Raw genomic sequence first — 24,036 nt, forward strand, 5'->3', positions numbered from 1 at the left:
GGTATCGCGACCGATGAAAGCATCGTTGCGAAGGCGCATCCTCTCGCTTACGTTTGGCCGGTCGTGCATTCCGCCGGCAGTGCACACTACTGATAAGGTCGATGCGGTCCACTGCCTGCATCCGCAGGGTGCCCGTTTTCGGCAGTAGGGAGAGAAGTGCCCTGTCTCAGTGCACCTGCTCTCTCCGTGCCGCCCAACAGTTGATGCATCGGCGCTGTTCCTCTCCTTCTCCACAGGACCATCTGGGTCACCAGGAAGCCGGCCTGGAGCGCACGACGACGCCGGGAGAGGAAGGCTGCGGTGGCGGCCGGAGGTGGTTCCGTGCTCCTCCTCCTCCACCTCTCCCGCCAAGAGTGAAAGTCTGCCGGGCGCCGAGCAGTGCTAGTTGGACGCGCGGCCGCTCTTCCTACCGACTCCGGCCGAAGACGGCGGCCGCCGCGCAGCACCGCATCCTCCGACGCCGTCGCACAGGTGGGAGACACACGCGTTCTTTTTTCTTCTTTGCGCGGCGGCGCGCACGTGGATTATGCGCTCTTCATGGCAAGTTGATCCTTACAGGTCGCCTGGCTAGAGTCAACCGAAGCTTTAACCTTTGCTCTGAAGAACGGAATGTGCTGAAAACCGTATGGGTATTTTCGCAACCTGCGAAATTTTTGGTTCAGTGTCAGGAGGTGCGATTCTTTCTCAGATATATGAGACAGAAGCGAATGGATTGTCGACATGGTTGTTGCGAGACAAGTATCCCCTGCGTCTGAAGAATATTAACAGGATTATCTGCAGGCAATACATTATTACCAAAGTGTCTTATCAAGATGTTTTTCATTGATTCTGAAATTTAAATTTTTACGTCCGAAAAGCAAAACAAACGGACTTATAGTGGTTCGAACACTACAGAAGTGGACTGTTAGTTTGTTCCTGCAGACTTCAGCTGTCGTGACATTTCGCAGTTTTTCCACTTCTTTACAGACATGACCATTTGAATCGAGCCATGCTACTGTGTTCAAGGTAAAACTCTCGGCATCACGCAGTGCATCTATTCCCGATAGACTTACAAGACCACGAGGAGGCCAGTGCGTACTAGGAAGAGGGGAGCCAGGGCTTTACTTGAAACGGATACGTCGTACAAAGTCAATTATCCAACAAAGAATTTTGTTCCAGGAAGCTGCCATCACATAGCATGGTGTGACAATTAACCACAGAATGACGAAGCCTTTCGTGGACATTGCCACCGTATTTCAGCCCGATGAAATCTGTACTGAAAAATTCAAATACAGGGCTAATTACTCATAGCGGGAACATCGTGCGCGTGATTCTGTAGTTCGCCTAGCGCCGTCAGAGGGCACATGGGAATGTGATGTGCACTGTCACATTGCCCACACTCTGTAGCAACGTATGGCTAGAATTTCCATGCGAGGCAACCACCGCTGAAGCTTTGTCATGACAAAACGCAGGCTCAGTTGTTTCGACTATAGCCGATCGATCGTGCATCGCTGATAATTTACGCACTCTCTGAGTGCACAGGCAGAGGAAATAGAATACTCTGAGTTATGAGGCATGTCATAGTCGACAGGCTCTGCAAAGTTTTCTATCAACGGGAATTACGCAATGTACACCAGATTCTGAGTATAACACGAGCGTTTTTGCATTTATCTTCCCCGGATACACAATCACAGTATCCGCGGGATCAAACCAGTGAACTTAGGCTCAGCAGTTGAAAGTCGGTACTACTGAGCCGTCGCGACGTACAGTATCTTGTGTTCTAAATAGGGCGACTGGGGTCATAGCGTTAGCTTCAACACTTACATGCTGGTGCCATACACAAAAATTTGGACAAACCTGCTTCGCACTTCAGTTTTGAGCATGTGCACTCGGAGGTCAAAAATTACACACGTGTGACTCCACCTTGACTACAATGCCTGGTATGTTCCGTCCCACATCGCGCTGCTTTCAAATTTGTCAAAACGATTCAGTTCTGCGCCACCCGTGGCAGCAGTCTCCTTATGAGTTTGGTAGTTAACCGACAAGTTTCGGAGAAGCCTTTTCAGATTTACAGTGGATAAAAATAAAATTTTGTACTCACCTTCCATTTATCTCTCCAAAACAGTATAACTTTTGTACTGGTCTATTGAGACGTGTGCGAATTTGGGAAGCACAGGTGACGCGGTGAATCAAATCGATAACAAATTACCACTTTAGAAGAGTGTCCATTCCAAACAGCTGTTACAAGACAAAATCATTTTTTTTTTTTTGTAAAACGCGAGGGCAAATCGGCAATGCAGTGTTGTTTCGTTAAATTAATGCAAAAGAAAACGAAAGAGCAGAAAGACGTTTACATTATTTTCTTATCACTTGTAGAGAACAGCTGCTAATGACCAGGTATTTTAAAGTCTGTGCCTTGCTCGAGTGAAATAGTGAGAAGGCATTTCAGTTAATAACTCTGGCTTGGCATCAGAGGAGCGGCCGGTTTGTCCCCCATTGTCATTTCGCCTTTCAAATGGTGCGAGGTCAGCAAGACACTCCATGTGAGAAAGGGTTGGTAGATGAAGGAAGGGGGTTGTATAGGGATCGCGTGTAGAGACCAAGACCGACTGAAATAAAGACCTGCACAGATAGCACTGCTCCAGCACGCATCTTCTAGTTCATAGTCTTCGGCGCTACGGAAAGAACACTACGGGCAGCCTGGCGCTACTGTAAACTTGTTGATAATAAGAATGTTTCTCATTATTTCAAATATCTATTAGTTCTGTCATTTTTGTTCGTCGCTATAGTTTATCTCTCCACGCTCCAATGCACAAGCCCTTGTTATGCTCATGCGCGGCGGGTAACTGCAGTGCCATCGCACAAAGTGTAATCGCGGTATGTCCTCTGGCGAGAGAAAAACATTATAAAAATACATACTCTCCGCTAAAATACAAAAAGGCAAAATTTTTGAAGTATACCTCGGACAGTCATTTTTTTTTTTAATTTGGTTACAGTTTGTTTAAATTATTTTAGTGATTTGATGGTGATGATAATGGCAGACGAACAGGTCAACTGTGCGCCCTCAACGGCGAGAGAGGTAACGAAAGTTGGCGCACGCAGTCCCATAGGACCCCACTATCTGTGAAGGCCTTTATTTCAGTCGGTCTTGGTATAAACGATGCTGAAGCCATTGTTCTGGAGTATCTTCCCTTGTTATATCTGTATTTTCATGCAATGCTCCTCCTGCCTGGGCTAAAGTTCTTACCTGTAGTATGACTAAATAAATATTCATCTAGTTCATGGAAGTAAAATCAGGCTGGAGAATTTCAGAGGTGGCAGATGTAGTAACATGATGGACTGTGTGAGATGTTCCGTTCTACATCTTTTTGAGAGGGTGATGGCATCGCAAGGTCTACGCAAGGCAGCGTTCGGAGTGCCTCCCCTGACGTTATCGCCGTGAACGTCGATGCTCCGTTTCTATGGAATTTCATTTTGACATGTAATTAGAAATTCACGTAATAACGGCGCAAAACGTCAGCAAGGAGTTGTGTAGTATTACTGGTTATGCCGTTTAAATGCCTCAAAGAAGTCGGATTGGTCATTAGGCCCACTGCAGCTTCAAAATAACGTCGACGTCTTTAGGTTATTTGTCCTAACACGGATGTTGCACAAGTCTTACGTTTCTACGCAACAAAACTAAAAACGAATTGAGCAACATAGCAACAGTTGCCCAGTTCTTAGTAGCTAGAATCTGTAACCGCAGAACCACTGCAGTAGGAAACTTGAATGACCTGATATATAATAACTAGCCATTATAACAGAAATTTTTAACAATTTGGATCGTCTTAACTATCGCAAGATAGCCTACCTAATGGGGACATACTTTCGACAGGATTATACATGCGTGAATATGATGGATTTTCACCTATGGCTCTCGAGACATCATTTGCGTTGAAGTTACCACTGAGATAATTTAGTTCTGGCTTCTTTTTCGGTTTATCACGAAATAGGGATATTAGCAACTACTTGCTATCAATCTTTATAATATCCTATACTCTTCATTCACTTCCATGATTCTAAACGTGAGGACGAATGCAACAGATGCAGAAGGCACAATATAGGATATATTATTACAGCTGCAACAATTGAGGCGAGGTTCAGTTCAGTCGTTCAGTCGTGTCCGACTCTTCGTGACCCTATGAACCATGTCACGCCACGCTTTCCGGTCTCTCACTATGTTCCTAACATCACATAACTTCATCTGCAGTGCCTCGAGGATGCCATCTAACCATCGCGTTCGCTGCCTACCCCATCTCCGGTGACCCTCAACCTTTCCCAGCATCAAATCTTTCTCCAGCGACTCCTCTCTTCTCATCAGATGACCAAAGTAGCTGAGCTTTAACTATAGAATTTGACCCTCCAATGAGCAGTCAGGGTTTATGGTCGACAATATCGACTGATTTGGTCTTCTGGCAGTCCAAGGAACTCTCAAGAGTCTTCGCCAGCACCACAATTCAAACGCGTCAATTCTTCGGCGGTCAGCCTTTTTCACAGTCCAACTCTCGCATCCATACATCACAACTGGAAAGACCATAGCACGAGTTATACGGATCTTGGTTGGCAGACTAATGTCTCTGCTCTTTACTAGGCGGTCAAGGCTAACCATTGCTCTCTTTCCCAGAAGCAGGCGTCTCCTAATTTCATGGCTGCAGTCTCCTTCCGAGGTAATCTTGGAGCCCAAGAAGAGAAAATCTGTCACAGCTTCCACTTCTTGTCCATTGATGCTCCAGGACTTGATAGGGCAAGACGCCATGATCTTTGTCTTTTTAATGTTCAGTTTAAGCCCAAACTTCTCACTCTCTTCTTGTACGCGCATCAGAAGACTCTTGAGTTCCGCTTCACTTTCTGCCATTAAAGTGGTATCATCCGCATATCTAAGGTTGTTGATACGTTTTCCAGCAATCTTCACTCCAGCTGAAGACTCGTCCAGACCAGCCTTCCTCATGATGCACTCTGCATATAGGTTAAATAGGCAGGGCGACAGTATGCAGCCTTGCCTCGCTCCTTTCTCAATCGGAAACCAATCAGTAAGACCATGCCCAGTTCTGACTGTGGCCTCTTGCCCTTCATACAGGTCCCTGAGGAGACAGATGAGGTGAATTGGAACTCCCATCTCTTGGAGAGCTTGCAAAAATCTGCTGTGATCTACGCAGTCAAACGCTTTCGCATAATCAATAAAGCAGAAGTAGATGGGTTTCTGGAACTCTCTTGCTTTTTCCATGATCCAGCGAAGGTTGGCAACTTGGTTTCTAGTTCCTCTGGCCTTGCGAAACCCAGCTTGAACGTCCGGAAGCTCCCGATCCACATACTGCTGCAGCCTACCTTGGAGGATTTTCAACATCACCTTGCTAGCATGCGAAATAAGCGCGATCGTGCGGTAGTTGGAACAATCTTTGGCACTGCCTTTCTTTGGAATGGGGATGTAAACTGACCTCCTCCAATCCTGTGGCCACTGCAGGGTTGTCCAAATCTTCTGACATAATGTATGCAGAATGTTAACAGCATCATGGTTGAGGTTTTGAAGCAACTCAGCTGGAATGCTATCAATTCCGCTAGCTTTGTTTTTAGCAAGGCTGGCTAAGGCCCATTCAACTTCACTCTTCAGGATGCCCGGCTCGAGATCAGTGATCACAACCGTCTTATGTTGGGTTTGCACATTCGGGTCCTTCTTGTACAGTTCTTCTGTGTATTCCTGCCACCTCTTCTTTATCTCTGCGGCTTCAGTGAGGTCCTTGCCTCGTTTGTCCTTTATGACGCCCATCTTAGCACAGAAGCTTCCTTTGACATATTTGATTGTCTTATACAGAGCTCTTGTGTTCCTTAATTGGCTGTTGTCCTCAACTGCTTGGCACTGTATGTTCAGGAAGGCATTCCTATCTCTCCTTGCTATTTTCTGAAAATCCGCATTGAGAACCTTGTATCTTTCTCTTTCCCCCATAACTTTTGCCATCCTCCTTTCCTCAGCTATTTGCAAAGCCTCTTCAGATAACCAGTTTGTTTTCTTGCATTTCTTTTGCTTTGGAACTACCTTAGTAGCAACTTCTTGTATTATATCACGAACATCAGTCCACATCTCTTCGGGCTCTTTGTCTTCTAGATCTAATTCTTGAAATCGATTCCTCACTTCCACAGCATATTCTAATGGAACTTGATCCAGATTATACCTGAAAGGCCTTCTAGTTTTCTGCGTTTTCCTCAATCGAAGCTTAATCTTGGCAACAAGAAGCTGATGATCGGCGCCACAATCGGCCCCAGGCCTTGTTTTTACTGCTTGTATAGCGCTTCTTCATCTCTGTCGGCAAATAATATAATCGATCTGATTCCTGTACAGACCGTCCGGTGAAATCCATGTGTACAGGCGCCTCTTGTGCTGTTGAAAATGAGTATTCGCTATGGTCAGGTTGTTTTCTTGACAAAACTCTACTAGCCTCTGCCCAGCTTCATTTGGCTCACCTAGACCGAACTTGCCTGTAATTCCGGATATTTCTTCACTCCCTACCTTAGCATTCCAGTCTCCTATGAGAAAAACGACGTCTGATGATGGGGTGCGGTCTAAAAGGCATTGTAGGTCCGCATAAAATCTCTCAACGTCAGCTTCTTCAGCAGTATTCGGTGCATAGACTTGGATAACTGTTATGTTGAAAGGGTGACCTTGGATCCGAAGTGAAATCATTCGGTCGTTTTTGGGGTTGTACCCTAGCACTGCTTTGCCCATTCTTATGTTTACTATGAGAGCGACCCCATTCCTTCTCTTGGATTCGTGCCCACAATAAAAGACATAATGGTCGCCGGAGTTAAATTCTCCCATTCCGGTCCACTTGAGCTCGCTGATACCCAAGATATCAATGTTCAATCTGTCCATTTCTCGCTTGACGATATCCAGTTTACCTTGCGTCATAGATCTTACATTCCATGTTGCTATGTGATACATCTCCTTGCAACATCGTACTTTCCGGTCGCTTCCCGACACATCCACAACTGAGCGTCCTTTTGGCTTTAGCCCAGCCGCTTCATTCGTCCTGGAGCTACTAGGAATCACCCTTTGTTCATCCCCAGTAACATGTAGGACGCCTTCCAACCTGGGGGGCTCATCTTCCGGCGCCATATCATTAATGGTATTGTGACTGGCAATAGGGTTTTCTTGGCAGGAAATATTGGAGTGGGTTGCCATTACCTTCTCCAGTGAATCACATTTTGTCAGAACTCTCTGCCGTGACCTGTCTATCTTGGGTGGCCCTACACAGCAGAGCTCACGACTTCATCGAGTTTCGCAAGCCCCTCCACCACGTCAAGGCAGTGATCCATGAAGGGGTGAGGCGAGGTAGCCCATAGTATCAACAGACTTACTACGACATCTAAATAGGGGAAAATGATTAAGTTGTTTGACACTCAGAAGATTTTGGTTTAATTAACAATTAGTTTCTTATCCTACTTTTTCAACATCGTTAACAGCTTCTAACTTCTATTTGATGCAGAAGCTACGAGCGGCTCAAAGTTAGAAAATCTTGGCTGCCCATCCGGTGTTTGTGGTTTGAGCACTAAGTAGCTAAATATGGAGCGCTTGCTTTGATATTTGCTCCATCCCTGAGCCAGGAAACAGCATCCGGAGGTTACTGCAAGTCACGAACGTTGAACAGCACAAGTCGTGTGCAATTAGAAGCGAAAGGCAGGATGATATTTTCTTCTCTTGCTTTCCTACAAGATATAGCACTGTTATAATAAATGTAATATTCAAACTCGCTATTAAATGATCCGCCGCACAGCTGTAGTAAAATCTGATTCCCTTTAGTTAAGCCATTTATCGAAAAAAAAATAAGAAAAACCACAGGTGTTATGGTTGTCAGCCAGAAGTAGCTACTAGGGCAAAATTTACCATTGAGCTAATTGAATTTCTATACATGGATGGACCAGCCCGAAATGATGTAACTGTAATATGATAAGGTTGAATAAAATAAGAAGAAAGATAACAGAAGATAAAGAAAAAAATTGAAGCTTAATATAACTTCGGGTCGATAAATTCATTCTCAAGACAAGCATGTAGGTTTTTACGAAAAATAGTCTTCGCTTCAAGAGAAACGTAAGCTGTACAGGTTCGTTGCGGCTGATACAGCTTTTCTTTGTAGCTGCCCTTGTTCACGACCTGCATGCCAAACTTGACTTGGATATCCAGAGTGACGGTACATTTTCTCAATTTTCCAAAACATTCCCAACTTAGCATGCGCTTTAACGTCTTGAAATGAAGACAAGAATTTCTGCCATATCACTTCCAGCCAGTAACAATTAACAGCCAGACGTGAAATCGTTTTCCTGCTTCTTCATGTGTACCCGTGGACTCTTTCCTGGCCCTTAATATGGCTTTGTTTGCCTTATTATGACTACGCCGCAATTTCTTAATATACATGAATGATTTATTCGAGCATCTTTTCTGAAGCATTCGTGTATTTGCCGGCCACTTGCGATCTACCAATCAATAACTAATATTTATGATCAAAGCATCCTTCAGAATGATCTTACAGTCCGAAAAATGTTGCTATGATTGTATGAGAGAACTGTGCCGAAACCAATGCAAGCTCGGTTTACTCCTCAGTAGACATAACCTGCTTTTTTCCCTTGACAGAACTGGAAACATTCCAACAGAACTCATTCAATTAAATATCTGGATGTTATCGTAAGTGATGATTTATTTTGGCTTGAACGTATTTCACTGATAATTTCATCTACAAATAAAAATGTTTTTTTTCTTTTTTTTTTTTTTTTTTTAAGCACAATTTACGTCGGGCAACTCAGGAGGTAACGTTATTCTCTTATTGTCGCGTTTGCGCGTCGTCGATGTAGAAAAGACGTACGCGCTACTGTGAAACTGTTAACTTCGTTTATTCACTAGATAAGAGGGTGCGACCAGCGTCCGTAGGCCGAGCTGCCGGGCGAAGAACGGAGGGAACGGAGGCCGGGGATAGGGATGGGGCTTGCTTCCCAGAACCAGAGGAGGGCGAGGGAGCCCGCCGTGGGGGGGCGTCCCGCTGAGCGCAGGCAGGCGGCGAGTCCTCCCGGCGAAGCGCGAAGAGGGGTGCGGGCCTGTTCATTAGCGCGCACTGCTCCACTCACAACAGAACGGGCGAGCACAGCACTTCGTACACAACACTTATATAATACATCGCTAGAGACAAAATTAGAAAAAGCATCTCCCATTTGGCGTCTCCACCAAGAATATTACATCGATGTATTTCAAGCCGTGTCCCCCGCTTTGCTCACTCCTGATATCCATGCGAGGTCAGTGTGTCATCCCTGAAATCGCCGCCCAACTTACGAAATCTGTCTTTCCGTCGGTGTGTCGCAACTCTATCCCTTTTACGTAAGTTCTATTACTGCTCACTCGGTCAAGAACCGCACATACGTGTGCCTCTGCCCCGCGTATCTCATAGAACCGGCCATTTTCTTCAAGTTAGTCATCCACACACCCGTATAGTCGCCTTCTTCACCTCCTCCTTTCCACGAGTCGTCTCAGATTGGAACAGCCTATCCTAGCCCGTCGCTTTCGACACTTTCCCAGCACGCTTCAAAATCAGCAGTGGAAATTTTAATTTCTAATAGAATTTGATGGATTGCTCCACCCCTTATGTAATGCCCCAAAAGGGGCGTCTAGGGTAAATAAATGAAATGAAAATTTTTGCGGCGAGCAAGCTGGTCTGCTGCATCGCGTAATGAGTCTAAACTTTAAATGCGACATCAGCGAATTTGTGAACAAGCGGGATGCTTTGTGAGTGCGAGTGGTTTCACTGTATAACTTCAGTGGCAAACTTACTATTTCAATAACAAGTAGCTATGAAAAGTCACGAAAACGTTAAATGCCATAACAAGTTTTGGAAAGATTGTGCACGAATTCGACTGCCGGTTACAAAAAATTCCTCGAATAATGTGCACTTTTTTTCATGATGCCCACACGAGAAAAAAACAAAAAACAAAAACAGAAGAGTTTTAAGAGGTACAGCTATTCGGACGCATCAGCCGTATAAAATGCGCGAAATTTAAGCGAATAATGCGCTTAGGAAGATACAGCTCTTCATCCACATTTACCACATTTAATTCCGCTTTTTAGCTGGATTCTCACCAATAATGCTATGTCCCAATCCCTCTACGTGGTGCCCCTTAGTAACGTAATTCAATGAAACGTCTTCTATTACTACCAGTTGCGCAAAATTGCTTAGACATAGGGGACATTTTAAAATGCTTCTCTTATTTTTGTAGTCTCGGCTCGCTTTGTAGAACGTGTGAAAGGCCATCACGACGCTGTAGAAACGTTCTTATGTATCGGAATTCCGGAGAAAGCGTCAATTACTTTCTTTTTCCGGCTCACTTCGATAATGGCGATAAAAAAAAAAACACCGAAAGGCGTTTTTGTTGCTGAAGGCATTGGAGTTGAACATTTTTCCGCCACTCTGTATTAAACTTATGACGTCAAGACCTTTCAAGACTATGTGATCATCACCTGGGCGTGAATAGCGCTGTAGCCTACTTAGTCTCCAAGATCTGGGTGCAGTGATGGAAATCCTTTTAAAATATACCTTTTTAAATACCCAATTTTAGTTAATGCGGCTCATTTGTCATTGAAATGCGGTAATCTATGGATACAGGCCTACTTGAATTTGTTCACAGAGTCCCATTAAAGCGATATTCAGTCATACGAGGTGCATTTTCACTTTACTCTGCAGCGCACCAAGCATGGGTCGGAACATGGACACAAACAAGCTATCCTTGTCTATGTTTCGTCCCGCTTTAGGTGCGCTAGAGCGAAGTGTTTGTACAAATTTGCCAGAGTTCGTGCTTTACTCAATATGCTGTGCATCCTCAAATATATATTTGCGGCGTATGAATAAGTGACGCATGGCGAGACATACATAGAGCATGCAAATGCGCGCGCCAGTTTTGACGAGCATGAATTATGTCTTCACGTTACGCCAAGCCGAATAGTCTCGAACATTTAATTTGTGAGGTATGCTGCGTAATATATATCACTATGAAGATTCATCCCAAATACGACGCGAGGTGAAGATAAACAGATATACGTATGACTTAATTCGAATGGTCTAATGCGTTGTATTCTGCAATTTTTCTTCAAAAATGTCCAAAAGCTGTGACAGTTGTCCGTGTTTTTAGGCGCACAAGGTAAAATAACCCGCGTCGAGCAGGAAATGCGAAAAAGGGTACAGTTCTAGATGCAGATAATTGATGACGGTAATATCTGACGCTCTACTGGACCAACTGAAGGCACCAGCAAACAGAAGAAATAAAAGCAAAACCTACGCAAGTTGTGGAGCTGATTCCGACCGCCGTACTTCCTTTAGAACCTAACACATAGCTTTTGAACTGAATTGAGCTGGGAAGCAGCCCGCTCTCTAGACGAATCAAAGGACGCGTTGCCCAGAAGAAAAAAAAAAATTAAGCACTCACGCTTCGTCTCCCTCGATAGCACGTATAGCTCTGTGGGAATTATTACGCCTCGCACCATCTTATCGACATGTGTTCAGATCGGCCTCTGCTAATATCGGGCTTCCAGATTCTATAGGCGCTGAGCAACCATGCACAGCCCTTAATGTACAAGCCTTGTCAAGTGCTCAACTCATGGTTGCTGGACGCAAACTCCACACATTTTCTACTTTCTTGGGGGTCTTGGAGGAAGCTGTGTCATCATGACGTCAGTGCTTGTCATGCGTTATGTGCGTGGCAAGCACACGCTTTTGCTAAGGTACGCGGCGTCTATCGAGATTGTTGGAATGAGGAACTTCAGGTAATGAGCAACTGTTATAACGGTCAAGGTGCCTTTTTTTTTTTCCTCTTTTTTTTTCAGCATAATATGTAGGCATCAGCGGTACATCTTGTGTATTTTCAAATCCAGGGGTTAAGCAGACCTCTAGACAAAGTGGCAGCACACGCCTCTAATCCAGATGCATTCAAATGTGGTGGCGTAAATAATCTAGCGCTGTTTAAATTTCGCATCCCTTTGTCGTATACCGGCGCAGTAAGATAGGAAGATATTACGATAAAAAGATATTACGATCAGTGCAGCAGCGGATTTCAGCGATTAAAATGAAAGTGGCGCCTGCAAAGGCCAATTAAAACGCTACTGGAGAAATGGGTGGTGGAAGGAAGAGGAGGGAGTGCAGCTTGGCGCATTGCGTCATCAGCAGATCAGGAGTGCACACGAAGCTGGTGAGTGCAGTTGTGTTTCAGCACCAAGAAGATCTGAGACGGCTTACACACTAAGGCACTTGAACAGTGCCTCCTTTCTTTTTTTCTTCTTTTGTTGGATAAAGACAGTATATGAATGACCTTCGTCACTTGGCAGTAATGCGAAAGCTTCTGCCGGCGTCTTTCTCTCGTCCCTGAGGATGCGATCTAGAAAGTTCCTATACTTTGGGCTGTTAGTAAGCATTGCATGATTGATGTCAATGTTCCTCGAAATGTAGCCAAAGGGTTATTCAGCATCTTTTTCGGAGTAATGGCTCGTTATTTGACTGAAGTTCGCGCAATTATTATACGTCTGCACTATGTAACATAATTCGATACTTCTGGTTTTTTGGTCGAGGGGTATGCGCATAGCCTGGATCGCACATGCGTAATGTTTGTTGTTTGGTATATTGATGGCGCCACAAGATCGCCGCGAAACTATAGGATCTCCACACAAAAATTCAGGAAAGAAAGCAGCTTGGAAGAATGTTTTCCGAATAGCCCGAGATTCAGTTCGTCCTAGCTTGTACAGTAGTGTTAGTGTCCAGCCTAGTAGACATGCTGATAGTAGACATGCTGTCTGGACGAAACGTTGATGAGTAAACGATGTGCATTGCATGCAGGTCAGCAGAAGAAGTTGCGAAGGCACACAACGTTCTGGTTTTCGTAATAATCGTCATCCTCATAGTATGCCTGATAAGTCGGCCTTATGCAGGACAAAGGCCTCTCTCGTTGGTCGTCAGTTAACCCTGTCTGGTGTCAGCTGCAGCTATTTTGTCCCAACAAGCCTCCTAATCTGATCCGCACACTTGACTGTTCTCTCCCGCTGCTGTACTTGCCATCTCCTGGAATCCGCTGCGTTACCGTAAACGACCATATATTCTCTGGCTTTATTTGGCAGTTATGTGTACCAATTCAGAGGTGAGCATGAAAGTCTGCTTTTCGAAGCTATCTCGATGAAACACTCAAACCTCCAGCCTAAAGAGCATCCGGCAAACTCACATCGCAACAATATTTCTTGAACGCGTCAGTAACATGTCTGCGTGTGAGCTGATCAACATACGTCAGTGCTTGCATAAGCAAATACTTCTACAGTTTCTATTGCTTACTTGATCCTAAAGGTCTCAATTAACGGCGTTTCTAAAGTTAGCAGTTATGTTCTGCATTTCATGTCTTCTCCTTCCATTCCTTTTTTTAAAACGTCCATGAATTAAAACGTAATAAAAGCAGAATAACGAAGTAGTTCATTTGGAAATCGGTGTTAGAAGAGGAAGAAAATTGTGCGTCAAGCGGATGGCTGCAGCAGGTTCAGTGAGCGCGATGTGTCACATGCGGCGCGCCCTTTACGGCCTGCCAGATGATTCTGTCTACTACAAATTCGTCAATAAAGGGTAGTTGGAAGACAGCGATTTATCTTGTAGAGTGCAACTGCATGCACCTCGACATAGAAGACGCCTGCCATATTTTTTTAACTTTGATACTATAGGGCGTTCTATATACAGTGCTACAATCCTTAGGTTGACGCTACTGCTTGATATAACATAAAGGAAGAACCAGCACCACATAATATGCGCGCTAATCAGGGACGCTATCAGTGCTCTGTGCTGGCACGTATTTTCCGCGAGCGATTTCCGCGTCGGCGGAAAACGTTGTGCAAGAATGCAGCGCACTTCCTTCTTGACAAAAAGGCAGACGGTGTCTGTATCGCGAAGAAACAGGGCTACGTTAAGACAGCTTGTGACATTTGTACGGGGAATTACGTTTAGCACGGTGCCATGCGCAAATTTGTCACACGCCCCCGTTTCAAGCGTCGTAACACGTTACGCGAACATTTACGATGAACAAATTTCGGTCGTTGTATAACTGCTAAGAACGTTAGACCAACGCGACTGTTCGTTTTCAATGTTCCTTTCGCCGACAGTTTCGGGAAATAAACATTGAAAATTAACAGTCTCGTTTATTGTAACGTTCTACTTTCTTCGGTAAACCCCTCTCTCTTTCTTTCACACACACACACAAACACACACACACACACACACACACACACACACACACACACACACACACACACACACACACACACACACACACACACACACACACACACACACACACACACACACACACACACACACACACACACACACACACACACACACACACACACACACACACACACACACACACACACACACACACACACACACACACACACACACACACACACACACACACACACACACACACACACACACACACACACACACACACACACACACACACACACACACACACACACACACACACACACACACACACACACACACACACACACACACACACACACACACACACACACACACACACACACACACACACACACACACACACACACACACACACACACACACACACACACACACACACACACACACACACACACACACACACACACACACACACACACACACACACACACACACACACACACACACACACACACACACACACACACACACACACACACACACACACACACACACACACACACACACACACACACACACACACACACACACACACACACACACACACACACACACACACACACACACACACACACACACACACACACACACACACACACACACACACACACACACACACACACACACACACACACATTGCAGGCGAAGCCACCCGTGTTCCCAGGAAACTCATTAACCTCATTGTTACACCCGGCCGGTTTACTGTCGTCGCCGATAATGTTTCTTCAATGGTTCCTATTATGATACAAAGACAGAATTACATGTAATTAAAGAATATAACTATTGAGCAGAACTAAAGAACTGATAGCATATGATAATTGTAGTTTTATGTCATTGCAGTTGTGGAGGTTAAAATACTATATCGAAGGAGGTCTCATAATAAGCGGCTGCATAAGAACCACCAAAGATGAACTAACTGAGATATAATGTAGCAGGCCACCGGTCATCAGTTATGTGGATTCCATGGGCGGCGCACTTCAATTTTTTGTCTCTCAACTGCCCTAAGAATTAAATCACTCCTACCATTTTCATTTTCTGCACTGCTGCAGTGTATGCATTATATCAATTTAAGTATCAAGCTTAGGCCTGTTGCACATCCATCCAAATTTCTCGGGGGATATTGATAGGCTGTTGCTTAGAATCTGGAGACATCTGCTATGCGCATTCTAAGTTACCCTAGTTTCTTCCGAAATCTGTCCTTTCTCGTGCACGCTACATACCCAGAAATCCTAACAATCGCATTTTCAACAGGAAATTGTTTATGCACACAATTTTTTGCATATCGTAAAAATCCATCACAACAATCTTCAGATCTCGTCTCGGAAGGCTCGTTGTTCTTTGCTATTAGCGTTTTTACTGTCGTCAAGAACGTCCTAAACTCGTGTTCTATGATATTGTCTATGCGAACGAAGGACTAACTTGAAAAGCTTTTGCGGCTCAAGCGATGACTGTACCATACCCTTCAATATCTTCCTAAAGTATCACACAGTATTCCACAGTTGTCGCACAGTTAAAATTGCTGTCCAAAGAAGCTGAACTTGATATCCGGAAATTATTTTATTCGTACTCAAAGGTTGACAGCTTACGAAACTGCTGCACTAGTCTATAGTTAGTACACATTTCTCAGGAGGCGGCACGCAAATAGCAGGACGGATAGAAGCAAGAACATATGACGACACTGACGCCAGTGTCGTCATGCGCGCCTTCTTCCTTCCGTCCCGTCGTTTTTTGCGCTTTCTCTTGAAGATAACAGCTCACTTACTTTCGGTGAACTACAAAGTACTTCCTCTGATAATATCCCCCCATGTACACGCACTGTGCTTGCAAGAACAGTGATCTCAATGAATGCAGCGAAAAGGGCGGTGTTGTAATTTTAAATGTAATTTGCCGATCGATTACACACTGCGAAATCCCGGCGATCCATCTTCAAAGAAACTCATGAGAACGCTCAATGCGAATATGGACCTGAAAACTATCGCGAAAAGATTACGAACACATGCGTGTTCATTAATTTTCTCTCTCTCTCTCTCTCTCACACACACACACACACACACACACACACACACACACACACACACACACACACACACACACACACACACACACACACACACACACACACACACACACACGCGCGCACACACACACACACACACACACACGCACACACGCACACACGCACACACGCACGCACGCACGCACACACACACACACACACACACACACACACACACACACACACACACACACACACACACACACACACACACACACACACACACACACACACACACACACACACACACACACACACACACACACACACACACACACACACACACACACATATATATATATATATATATATATATATATATATATATATATATATATATATATGTCGAAGGAGAGGTGTAAGAACCTCGTCGAAATATTTTACCGGTTATGCGATTATGCCAGATACGAAGTGCTCCGGATGTATATCTTCACATGCTGGCTTCATCTGCAACTGATTCAGATATATCTTATGCTGTCAGGAAGACTTTCGCGTTATTTGACAACCTATATTAAAAAACAAGTAACCCACGAAGGCCACAGCAGTTTTCATAGACCTGATATTTCGGCACCCGAAAATGGGCATTGCAAAATTTTCATATAAAATCTAATCTTTATTCCCACTATGTTCTCTGTAGATGGAGGACTATGGAAGAAAAGCTGCCAATCGGCAGCTTGACGAATCCGCAGGAGGCCGCGTCAGGACAGCACAAAAGAATAAACACAGGCAATAAAAAACAAAACTCTTGGTCAGTGCAGAACAAAAGCGAAACATTCCGGCTAGAGTAAACAAACACCAGGAGGAAAAAAAACATGTTTTTAAATCTTAAAACGTCTTGTTAAGCTCAGCAGCAGTGGCGGGACTATCCTAAACGTGGATGATTTGAAGCGTCTTCTGGACCGCCGTTCTGTAATTCACTCGCTTATTTGCCGAAATCATCCTCGAATGAGCTTGAATATATCAGGAAACCGTGTATTGCTGTAAAATAATATTGCGACCCAAATGAAGTTCAATGAGCAAGAATGCAAAATTAATAAAATAAGTACTAACACAATTTTGTTAGAGAGTTACTGCACTTCAATAAATATACACCAAAATGTCTGCAATAGTTTCTCGTTATCAGCTTTGGTGAGAGGTGCTGGCGTGATTAAAAATAGGCTTGGGTCGTAGCTACTACGTGTATATGTCGTCTCCCGACTCTTTCGGCTTGCATATGAGAATGGGTGATTTCACGACTAAGCGGATATCGTAACACTTCATTTTGTGCATGAAAACTGCGTTGTAAAGATCCGAACGCACCGCATACAGTACTGCATGAAACTCAGTATAGCGATCTGCAACGGAGTGCAAAGGGGACTCTCAGCTACGGTTTGAACAGGACAGAAAACACTATTAGTTGAGCATGCGCTCATAGGGGGTCAAAAAAGAATACTAACCCCCCCCCCCCCCCCCACGCACACACACACACACACACCAGCATTTGGGGCCCCTCCTCCCAAGCCGCCTCCTGCACTTGTGCTTCCTTATTTTTTCACTGGTATCGGTGACAAGAAAATTTCTGTAATGTTTATTTCGATCCCAAAGGCAAAAAAGGTGGTGATATGTGGGGGAGAATTGGGATATTTCTCCAACCTCTGCCCCCCCCCCCCCCCCCCCCCCCACAAACACACACACCTGCTGTGATGCAAGCGGTTTGCTGTTCCCAAGACAAAAAAGGAGGTGGTAGGTGGGGGGAGGAATGGGAATATTTCCCCAACCTCCCCTCACACACACGCCGCTGTGATGCATAGGGTTTGCTTCACCCAAGAGAAAAACCTGCTGACGCCCATGCATACGCTCGATGAGCTCCGAGCAAAGGTGCCCACGTTATAGGTGTAGTGACGTCATAGATATCTACAGAAAAACTGCGCAGATCTGTGACCGCGAACGTGAATACCGAAGTTTTAACTCGAGGCTGTAGCGTACACTTTCACAATGAATGCGTCGGGAGCTGTACGCATGGCGGAATACTGGAGCGAGACTGAAGTGAAGTACTACTACTGCAGATAGAGGCTTTCGTGCCTTTGGACTGCGCCTCGCGGTTTTTCTTTTTCGGTATTGTTTCCGGGAGCCTGGCATTTATTTTCATATGTGTCGTGAAGATAAATATAACGCAGTCGACGAGAAGATTTCTGTAAACTATAGGCAAGGTTATAGAGCCGAACGAAAGACGCTATGCGAGCCCTTGGAAAAGAAAAATACGAACAGCGCTGCATTTTTCTACGAAGGATAATGTTTGCAGTGCTTTCAGCGCGCCGGTTCTGCGGTGCCCTGCCTTCGCTAATCAAGGCCTGCCAACGACTCTTCTCGGCGGAAGCACACACAGCCTGTACAGCTGTGCGCAATCATCTGTGAAGTGGGCTGAGACGACACAAATGTCAGCCCCTAAAGCAGCGAGTGAGGAAAGCACAGCGCCAACGCGGAAGGAGCAGCCTTACGTTCTTATAAGCGACCGGTACATACGAGTCAGAGTCTGTACACAGACTTTAGAATGAGAGAAGAAAAATCGGAAGCAAACACGATCCAAATTATTATTATTTTTTTCGCTAGCTGTTCACTTGTCCTTGATAAGGAAACTCGAAGCCTTGCAACAACCACTCAAATACCGCCGCGTAGGCGATGATAGCCGCTTTGAAGAAATGCCAGACAGACGTCCGTCGCAAAAATCTAAAGCAACAAACACATACTTCGGTTCCCGCAACGACCAGCCCGTGTGTACAGTGGCAGCGCTGTCGTCAGTGTCACCCGCCGTCCCTGCCTGAGACCGCGGGCAGGTCTAGCGCAACAGTACTCTTGTCAAGGAGGTGCGCGCCCTTGACCATGCGGGCGCTTTCAAGAACGTCGGCCGCCGCCGTAGCAGCCGGAGGAGGAGTAGTTTGGAGCGGAAAAGAAGAGAGAGAAGCTGGAAAGGGGAAGGATCAGTTGCTCGAATGTGGGTCACCACTTTCGCCAACCTCCGCCGGCTCGGCGCGTCCCTATTTTTGGGGCCCCGCCAGCAGGAATCGAGGTCACGCCGACAGGAGGTGGTCGACCCGCCGCGCGCCGTGACGACCAGGAACCGCAAACGGCCGTGCGGATATGCCGTTCGGAGGAGAAGGCTCTCGATCGCCGTTGCCGGTTCTTTCTTTTGTCTGCCAGGAAGACGCCTCCTCTGGAAACGGGGGAAAGCACTCCAAGAGAGAGAGTGTGTGTGTGTGTGTGTCGATGTGTATGTGTGTGTGAACGGGAATCTAGTTCCTTCCTCTACTCGGTAGTGCGGAATTTCCACGGTGTTCTCGGGGCGTGTGCGTTTGCAACAAACGGTGAAGCCCATTGCGGCGTATCTGCCGTTGTTGGTCGCCGTAAGCGAAGACTTGTTTCGGAAGGAAACGAAGGGGGAAATGCAGCTGATCGAGCCACTGCCGGAACTAGGAAGGAAGCAGAGGAGCGTGAGGAAAGCGGCGATCGCAAAATGAAAGCAGCTAGCGCTGTACTTTACCGCAGAATATTCGCTTAAGCGACTGCAAGGTTGTTTCTTGAAGGCGCATTCAGCTTGAAGCTCCATTCAGCATGGAGCTGTCTCGTGATAAGATTTCAAGACGTTTTCTCTTTTTTCCTCGTTAGCCATGCAAAAAAAAAAAAAAAAAAGTGCGGCAATTACGTGAATGAGCAGTTTGCCTTGTTCGTGACAAGAGAGGAATGTACCACAACCGCAAAAAATAACAAAATGAAAAAATAAGACGAAAAAATTCAAATCGCATCTCGTGTGGGACATTCGTGACACAACAACATGTTTTTGGCTCAACTAAAACAACAGCGCCTGTGACTGCCTTCCCGCTTTAACAAAGGCCTGAGCGTGTACGTGATGAGGGCGGCGATCCAGAGGAAAAACCACTGAATCAAGCCGAATTAAGACGGTCAGCACAGGGAAGCACTTTCGGATGGGATCAACCTGATCGCTCACTTCCTTGCAGGGGCAGCCGAGCGCAAGAAGTTGAGACAAGAGGGCGTTCGTAAATGCGGATTTCTCAAAGAAAAAAAAAAAAAAAAAAAAAAGAAAGGAAAACGGTAAATTTTCAGGCAGAAATGTGTCTCAAAAAATGTAATTCCAAGTGCAATGAACAACTTATTGCTGGTGTTCTGTCCGCCAGAAAAGAGGCCTCCACAACTTAGTGCGCTTATCACATTTTCATAATTAACCTGTGTTGTGGAGAGACTCTATAAATACAGTGTTCATACTTGCCGTGCCCATGGTCCACAGTTTTCATCGTAACCATGACAACCATGTTACGTGTATCACACGACGAAAGTCTTTCTAACGATTAGTCCCGTCCCCCGTTTCCTGGGTTGGCCACCCTTTCGCAGCCGATTTCATCGTCTCATTTTCTACCGCAAATTCCTGCTGCCACTGGCTAAGTTTTGCGCTCCTACCCTGAGCTGGAGAATGCAGGCATAGAATTAAACCTTTTAACTGCATCAGCGTCTAAGTAGAGCGTGACGTAAGAGGATGTTTTATGTACTTCCGGTCGTGTTGGCTTAACTACGTTTCCTTAACCAGTGACCCAGGCAAACGTGACTCAGCCGACCCATGTCATGTGCCTCTTGAAAGACTAGGTCCCGAAACACCCGCACTTGACTTTCCTGCGTAATAATACGGTCGCTAATGACATCGCAAGTCGCATAGAGAACACAAAGTAAAAATAACGACAGTGAAAGTTATTTAATTTTTCCAACAGAAAAGGCTGAACGCACTTGGAAATGCCAAGTGGGAAGTGTACAAACTTAATTTACGTCATTGCCCGAAAGGAAATGAACGATGCCTGAAGTTGTCTTTGGTGTGCCCTGAAAAGACAGCAGGCATTGTGAATCGAAGAGTCCGCCTACATCTGCTTCAGTGCGATGGTTTGCGGAACGTCCAGAAGCAGAGAAAAAAAAGAAAACGAATTTAGCTTTCAAATTGGGCCCCAAAAACTCACGTACCCTAGCCGTCTGTTCAGCGACTGTGGACGTTTGCAACTTGTTTTATACAAACGAAGACCGCAGCGAGCAAGATGCACAGGAGCGAAGACAGAGCCATCTCTGTATTCACTCCTGTGCATCTTGCTCGTTGCGGTCTTCGTATTGAAGCAGCGCAGAATTAAGCGTTTTTATAAAAGTGCAAGGACGATTATGCGAGCACAGGATTTTTGCAAGCATTCAAGCAAACAATGGCAAGGAAGGGATGCCAAACAAAGAATTGGTTAAATATTTAGGGGAATCCCCCAAGGTGGAGTAGATTTGTAATAAGTGAGTAATTACTCATTGCATCCACCCAAGTGCAGCCAACACAAAGTTCGTCCCGGATCAGGACGAACTTTTCTTTAACTACGAAGTTTCTGAGAAAGCTGTATAGCTTTCCTCTGTAGCCGTATGGCTGCACTTGGGTGGATGCAATGAGTAATTACTCCCTTATTAAAGAATTAATTGAGCTTTTCCGAAGAGACACTGCTGATCATTTTGCAGTAAGGCCGACAGATGGCACTACTGATACATCCGTCACTTCTCTCTAATATCTATATGCTAAATGCTTATGCATTCTAAGTGAGCTTGACACGCTGTTTTTTTTTTTTTTTTTTTTTTTTTCGGAGTAGGTCCTGACTGTCGTCGTTCGTGTTCGAGAGCGTACCTTTCCCGCGTTCCAAGCAATGGATTAGCAGGTCGTCTCTTGGCTTCCCTGTAATAAAAAAGCATGTTAAAACAGCCTCTTTCTAATACACCTCCCTGTTCGTGTTTACGCGACAAGGCTGCACAGAAACGGAAAGTAACAGACAGCTTCGATCCGGCGCTGTATACGATCGGTTTTTTTTTTTTTTTTTTTTTTTTTTTTTGTGCTTCGAATTCTGTAAGCTTATTCAGGCCATCCAGCGATCATATATTGTCCAACGGGTGGAAGTCATATTATGGCGGTACGATTCGCGTTGGCTCTGAAATGTAATACGAAGATGATCACGACGTACACAGAGCGCGTAGTAAAAAATGATCCGCCCTCATTCGCCGGTATACACAGCTGTGACTACTCTGCAGAAAGCGGAATGCGCCACCACCGCCGCTTGTGGATATCTATAGCGCAACTATGCGCAACGGAACCGGGTGGGTCCGCCGCCATTTCCTTCCTCGCACGCCTTGACCACGTGCGCAACGCCAGTAGACGTTGTAGCCACGGCGAACTGCAGGCAGTTACGCTTTCTGCGAGAAGGAGCCGCGCCGCATTCCGCTCCGACGAAGCGCCGCTCTCTCCGATGCCTCAGGCATGTCCCCCTCTCGGCTGGGAGATTACGACCTCTCTCGCATAGCCAACGCGCGTTGCCGTGCAAAAGAGGCCGCTGCAAATAGTAGATTGCGTTCTGCATCACTTGCAAAACAATGCAGCTGGTCGCGCTAAAGGTATGGAGACAACGTCGTCGTGACCCATAACGATGGGTATGTAGGGGCAACGGGGAGTCCGACTCATATATGATTGGAAGTGGATTGCGCAACTTTTTAGCTGTGTAGGGCTCACACTTTGTCGCAAAATAAACTCCTCTTACTTCATCACTTTTACATATTTGACTACATAATTATTTCAGATCAATCAACACCCCACAGACAAAAATAAAAGTCCTTTCCTTGGTGTCAGTGGTTGTTACTCCCTTTTTGTGTATCTCATGACGAGCCCTTTATTTTCCCATACATTTGTATGCTCATCATGCCTGTTGCAAGTAATACTCAGCGCGACTGCAAGTAAGAAACTCCGCGAAAAGCGAGGTGCGGGCAGCGTTTTGCGTAAGAAAAAGGAGGAGGCCCACTTTAGGAGGCCGAAACTTTACATCATGCAGGTTAGCGTAATGTATCCCTGCGCCCACTAGTAGGAGGGTGACAGGTGCGGGCGATTATACATCTCTCTAGATTCGCGAAGCTTGTTCTGTTTGCATGCTCAGCAAGGAGTGAAGTGAACATGCCCGAACGCATCGTGTATGACACGGGAACAAAATGCAAAAAAAAAAAACAACAACAACCTGCAAAGCATACCCAAAAGCCCTTTGTACAGTGCGCGAGCTAAATTCTATCATTCGTTTATCGTAACAGGCTAGCAGCTGCAGCAATTAATGTCTTTAGAGAGATCGCGAAAATGTTCTAGGACAGCACATTTACGCTGTACTGTGCACCGCGGTACATTCCATCTGGAAGACGCGGTGGCGCATGTCCGCCAGGTACATGTACGCACAGATTATTGAGAAACCGTTGCCATCAAAGTTAACTATAGTGCCATCATCTGAGATGATGAAACACTTCCGGGAGGTGTTTTAATAGAATTATTGCAAACGTTCCGCTGTCGCGTTTTGATGCAGGAGCCGCTGCCAGCTGACCGGACGAACCATGGATCTAACACAACATGCGACGGATATCATGTTGTGGCCCTTCACCAGCTTCTACCAGACGTACATCTGGTGCACGTCTTTTGCAGGTGAGAGAAAGTGCTTGTGATACGCCCTAAGCGGAGGGAGGGCGCTGCGTGGGGTGCTCCCAGTCTCCGCCTGCCCTCTTCTCTCCTGATCATTCTCTACTTCGTGAACACACTTTTGACGAGGCTGCGTTATCTTAACCGTACCAGATGTTTCTGGGAGGTATGCCATGAATTTTTAAATATAG

At 45.5% G+C, this 24,036-nt stretch overlaps 1 protein-coding gene across 1 annotated transcript in view; it reads left to right on the forward strand.

The window, feature by feature from the left end:
* The first annotated feature begins 386 nt into the window (after positions 1 to 386).
* The window catches only part of LOC146190557 (very long chain fatty acid elongase 4-like), a 41,241-nt gene continuing 17,591 nt past the window's right edge, over positions 387 to 24,036 (forward strand). Inside the window, exons 1-2 of the mRNA XM_084600960.1 lie at positions 387 to 471; positions 23,736 to 23,851. Coding sequence (XP_084457086.1) covers positions 23,764 to 23,851 — 88 coding nt within the window. The 5' untranslated portion in view covers positions 387 to 471; positions 23,736 to 23,763. The remainder of the gene's footprint in view (positions 472 to 23,735; positions 23,852 to 24,036) is intronic.

This window comes from Amblyomma maculatum, chromosome 4, assembly GCF_055883805.1.
Source record: "Amblyomma maculatum isolate TAMU_Amacu chromosome 4, ASM5588380v1, whole genome shotgun sequence".
NCBI classification, from domain to species: Eukaryota; Metazoa; Arthropoda; class Arachnida; order Ixodida; family Ixodidae; genus Amblyomma; species Amblyomma maculatum.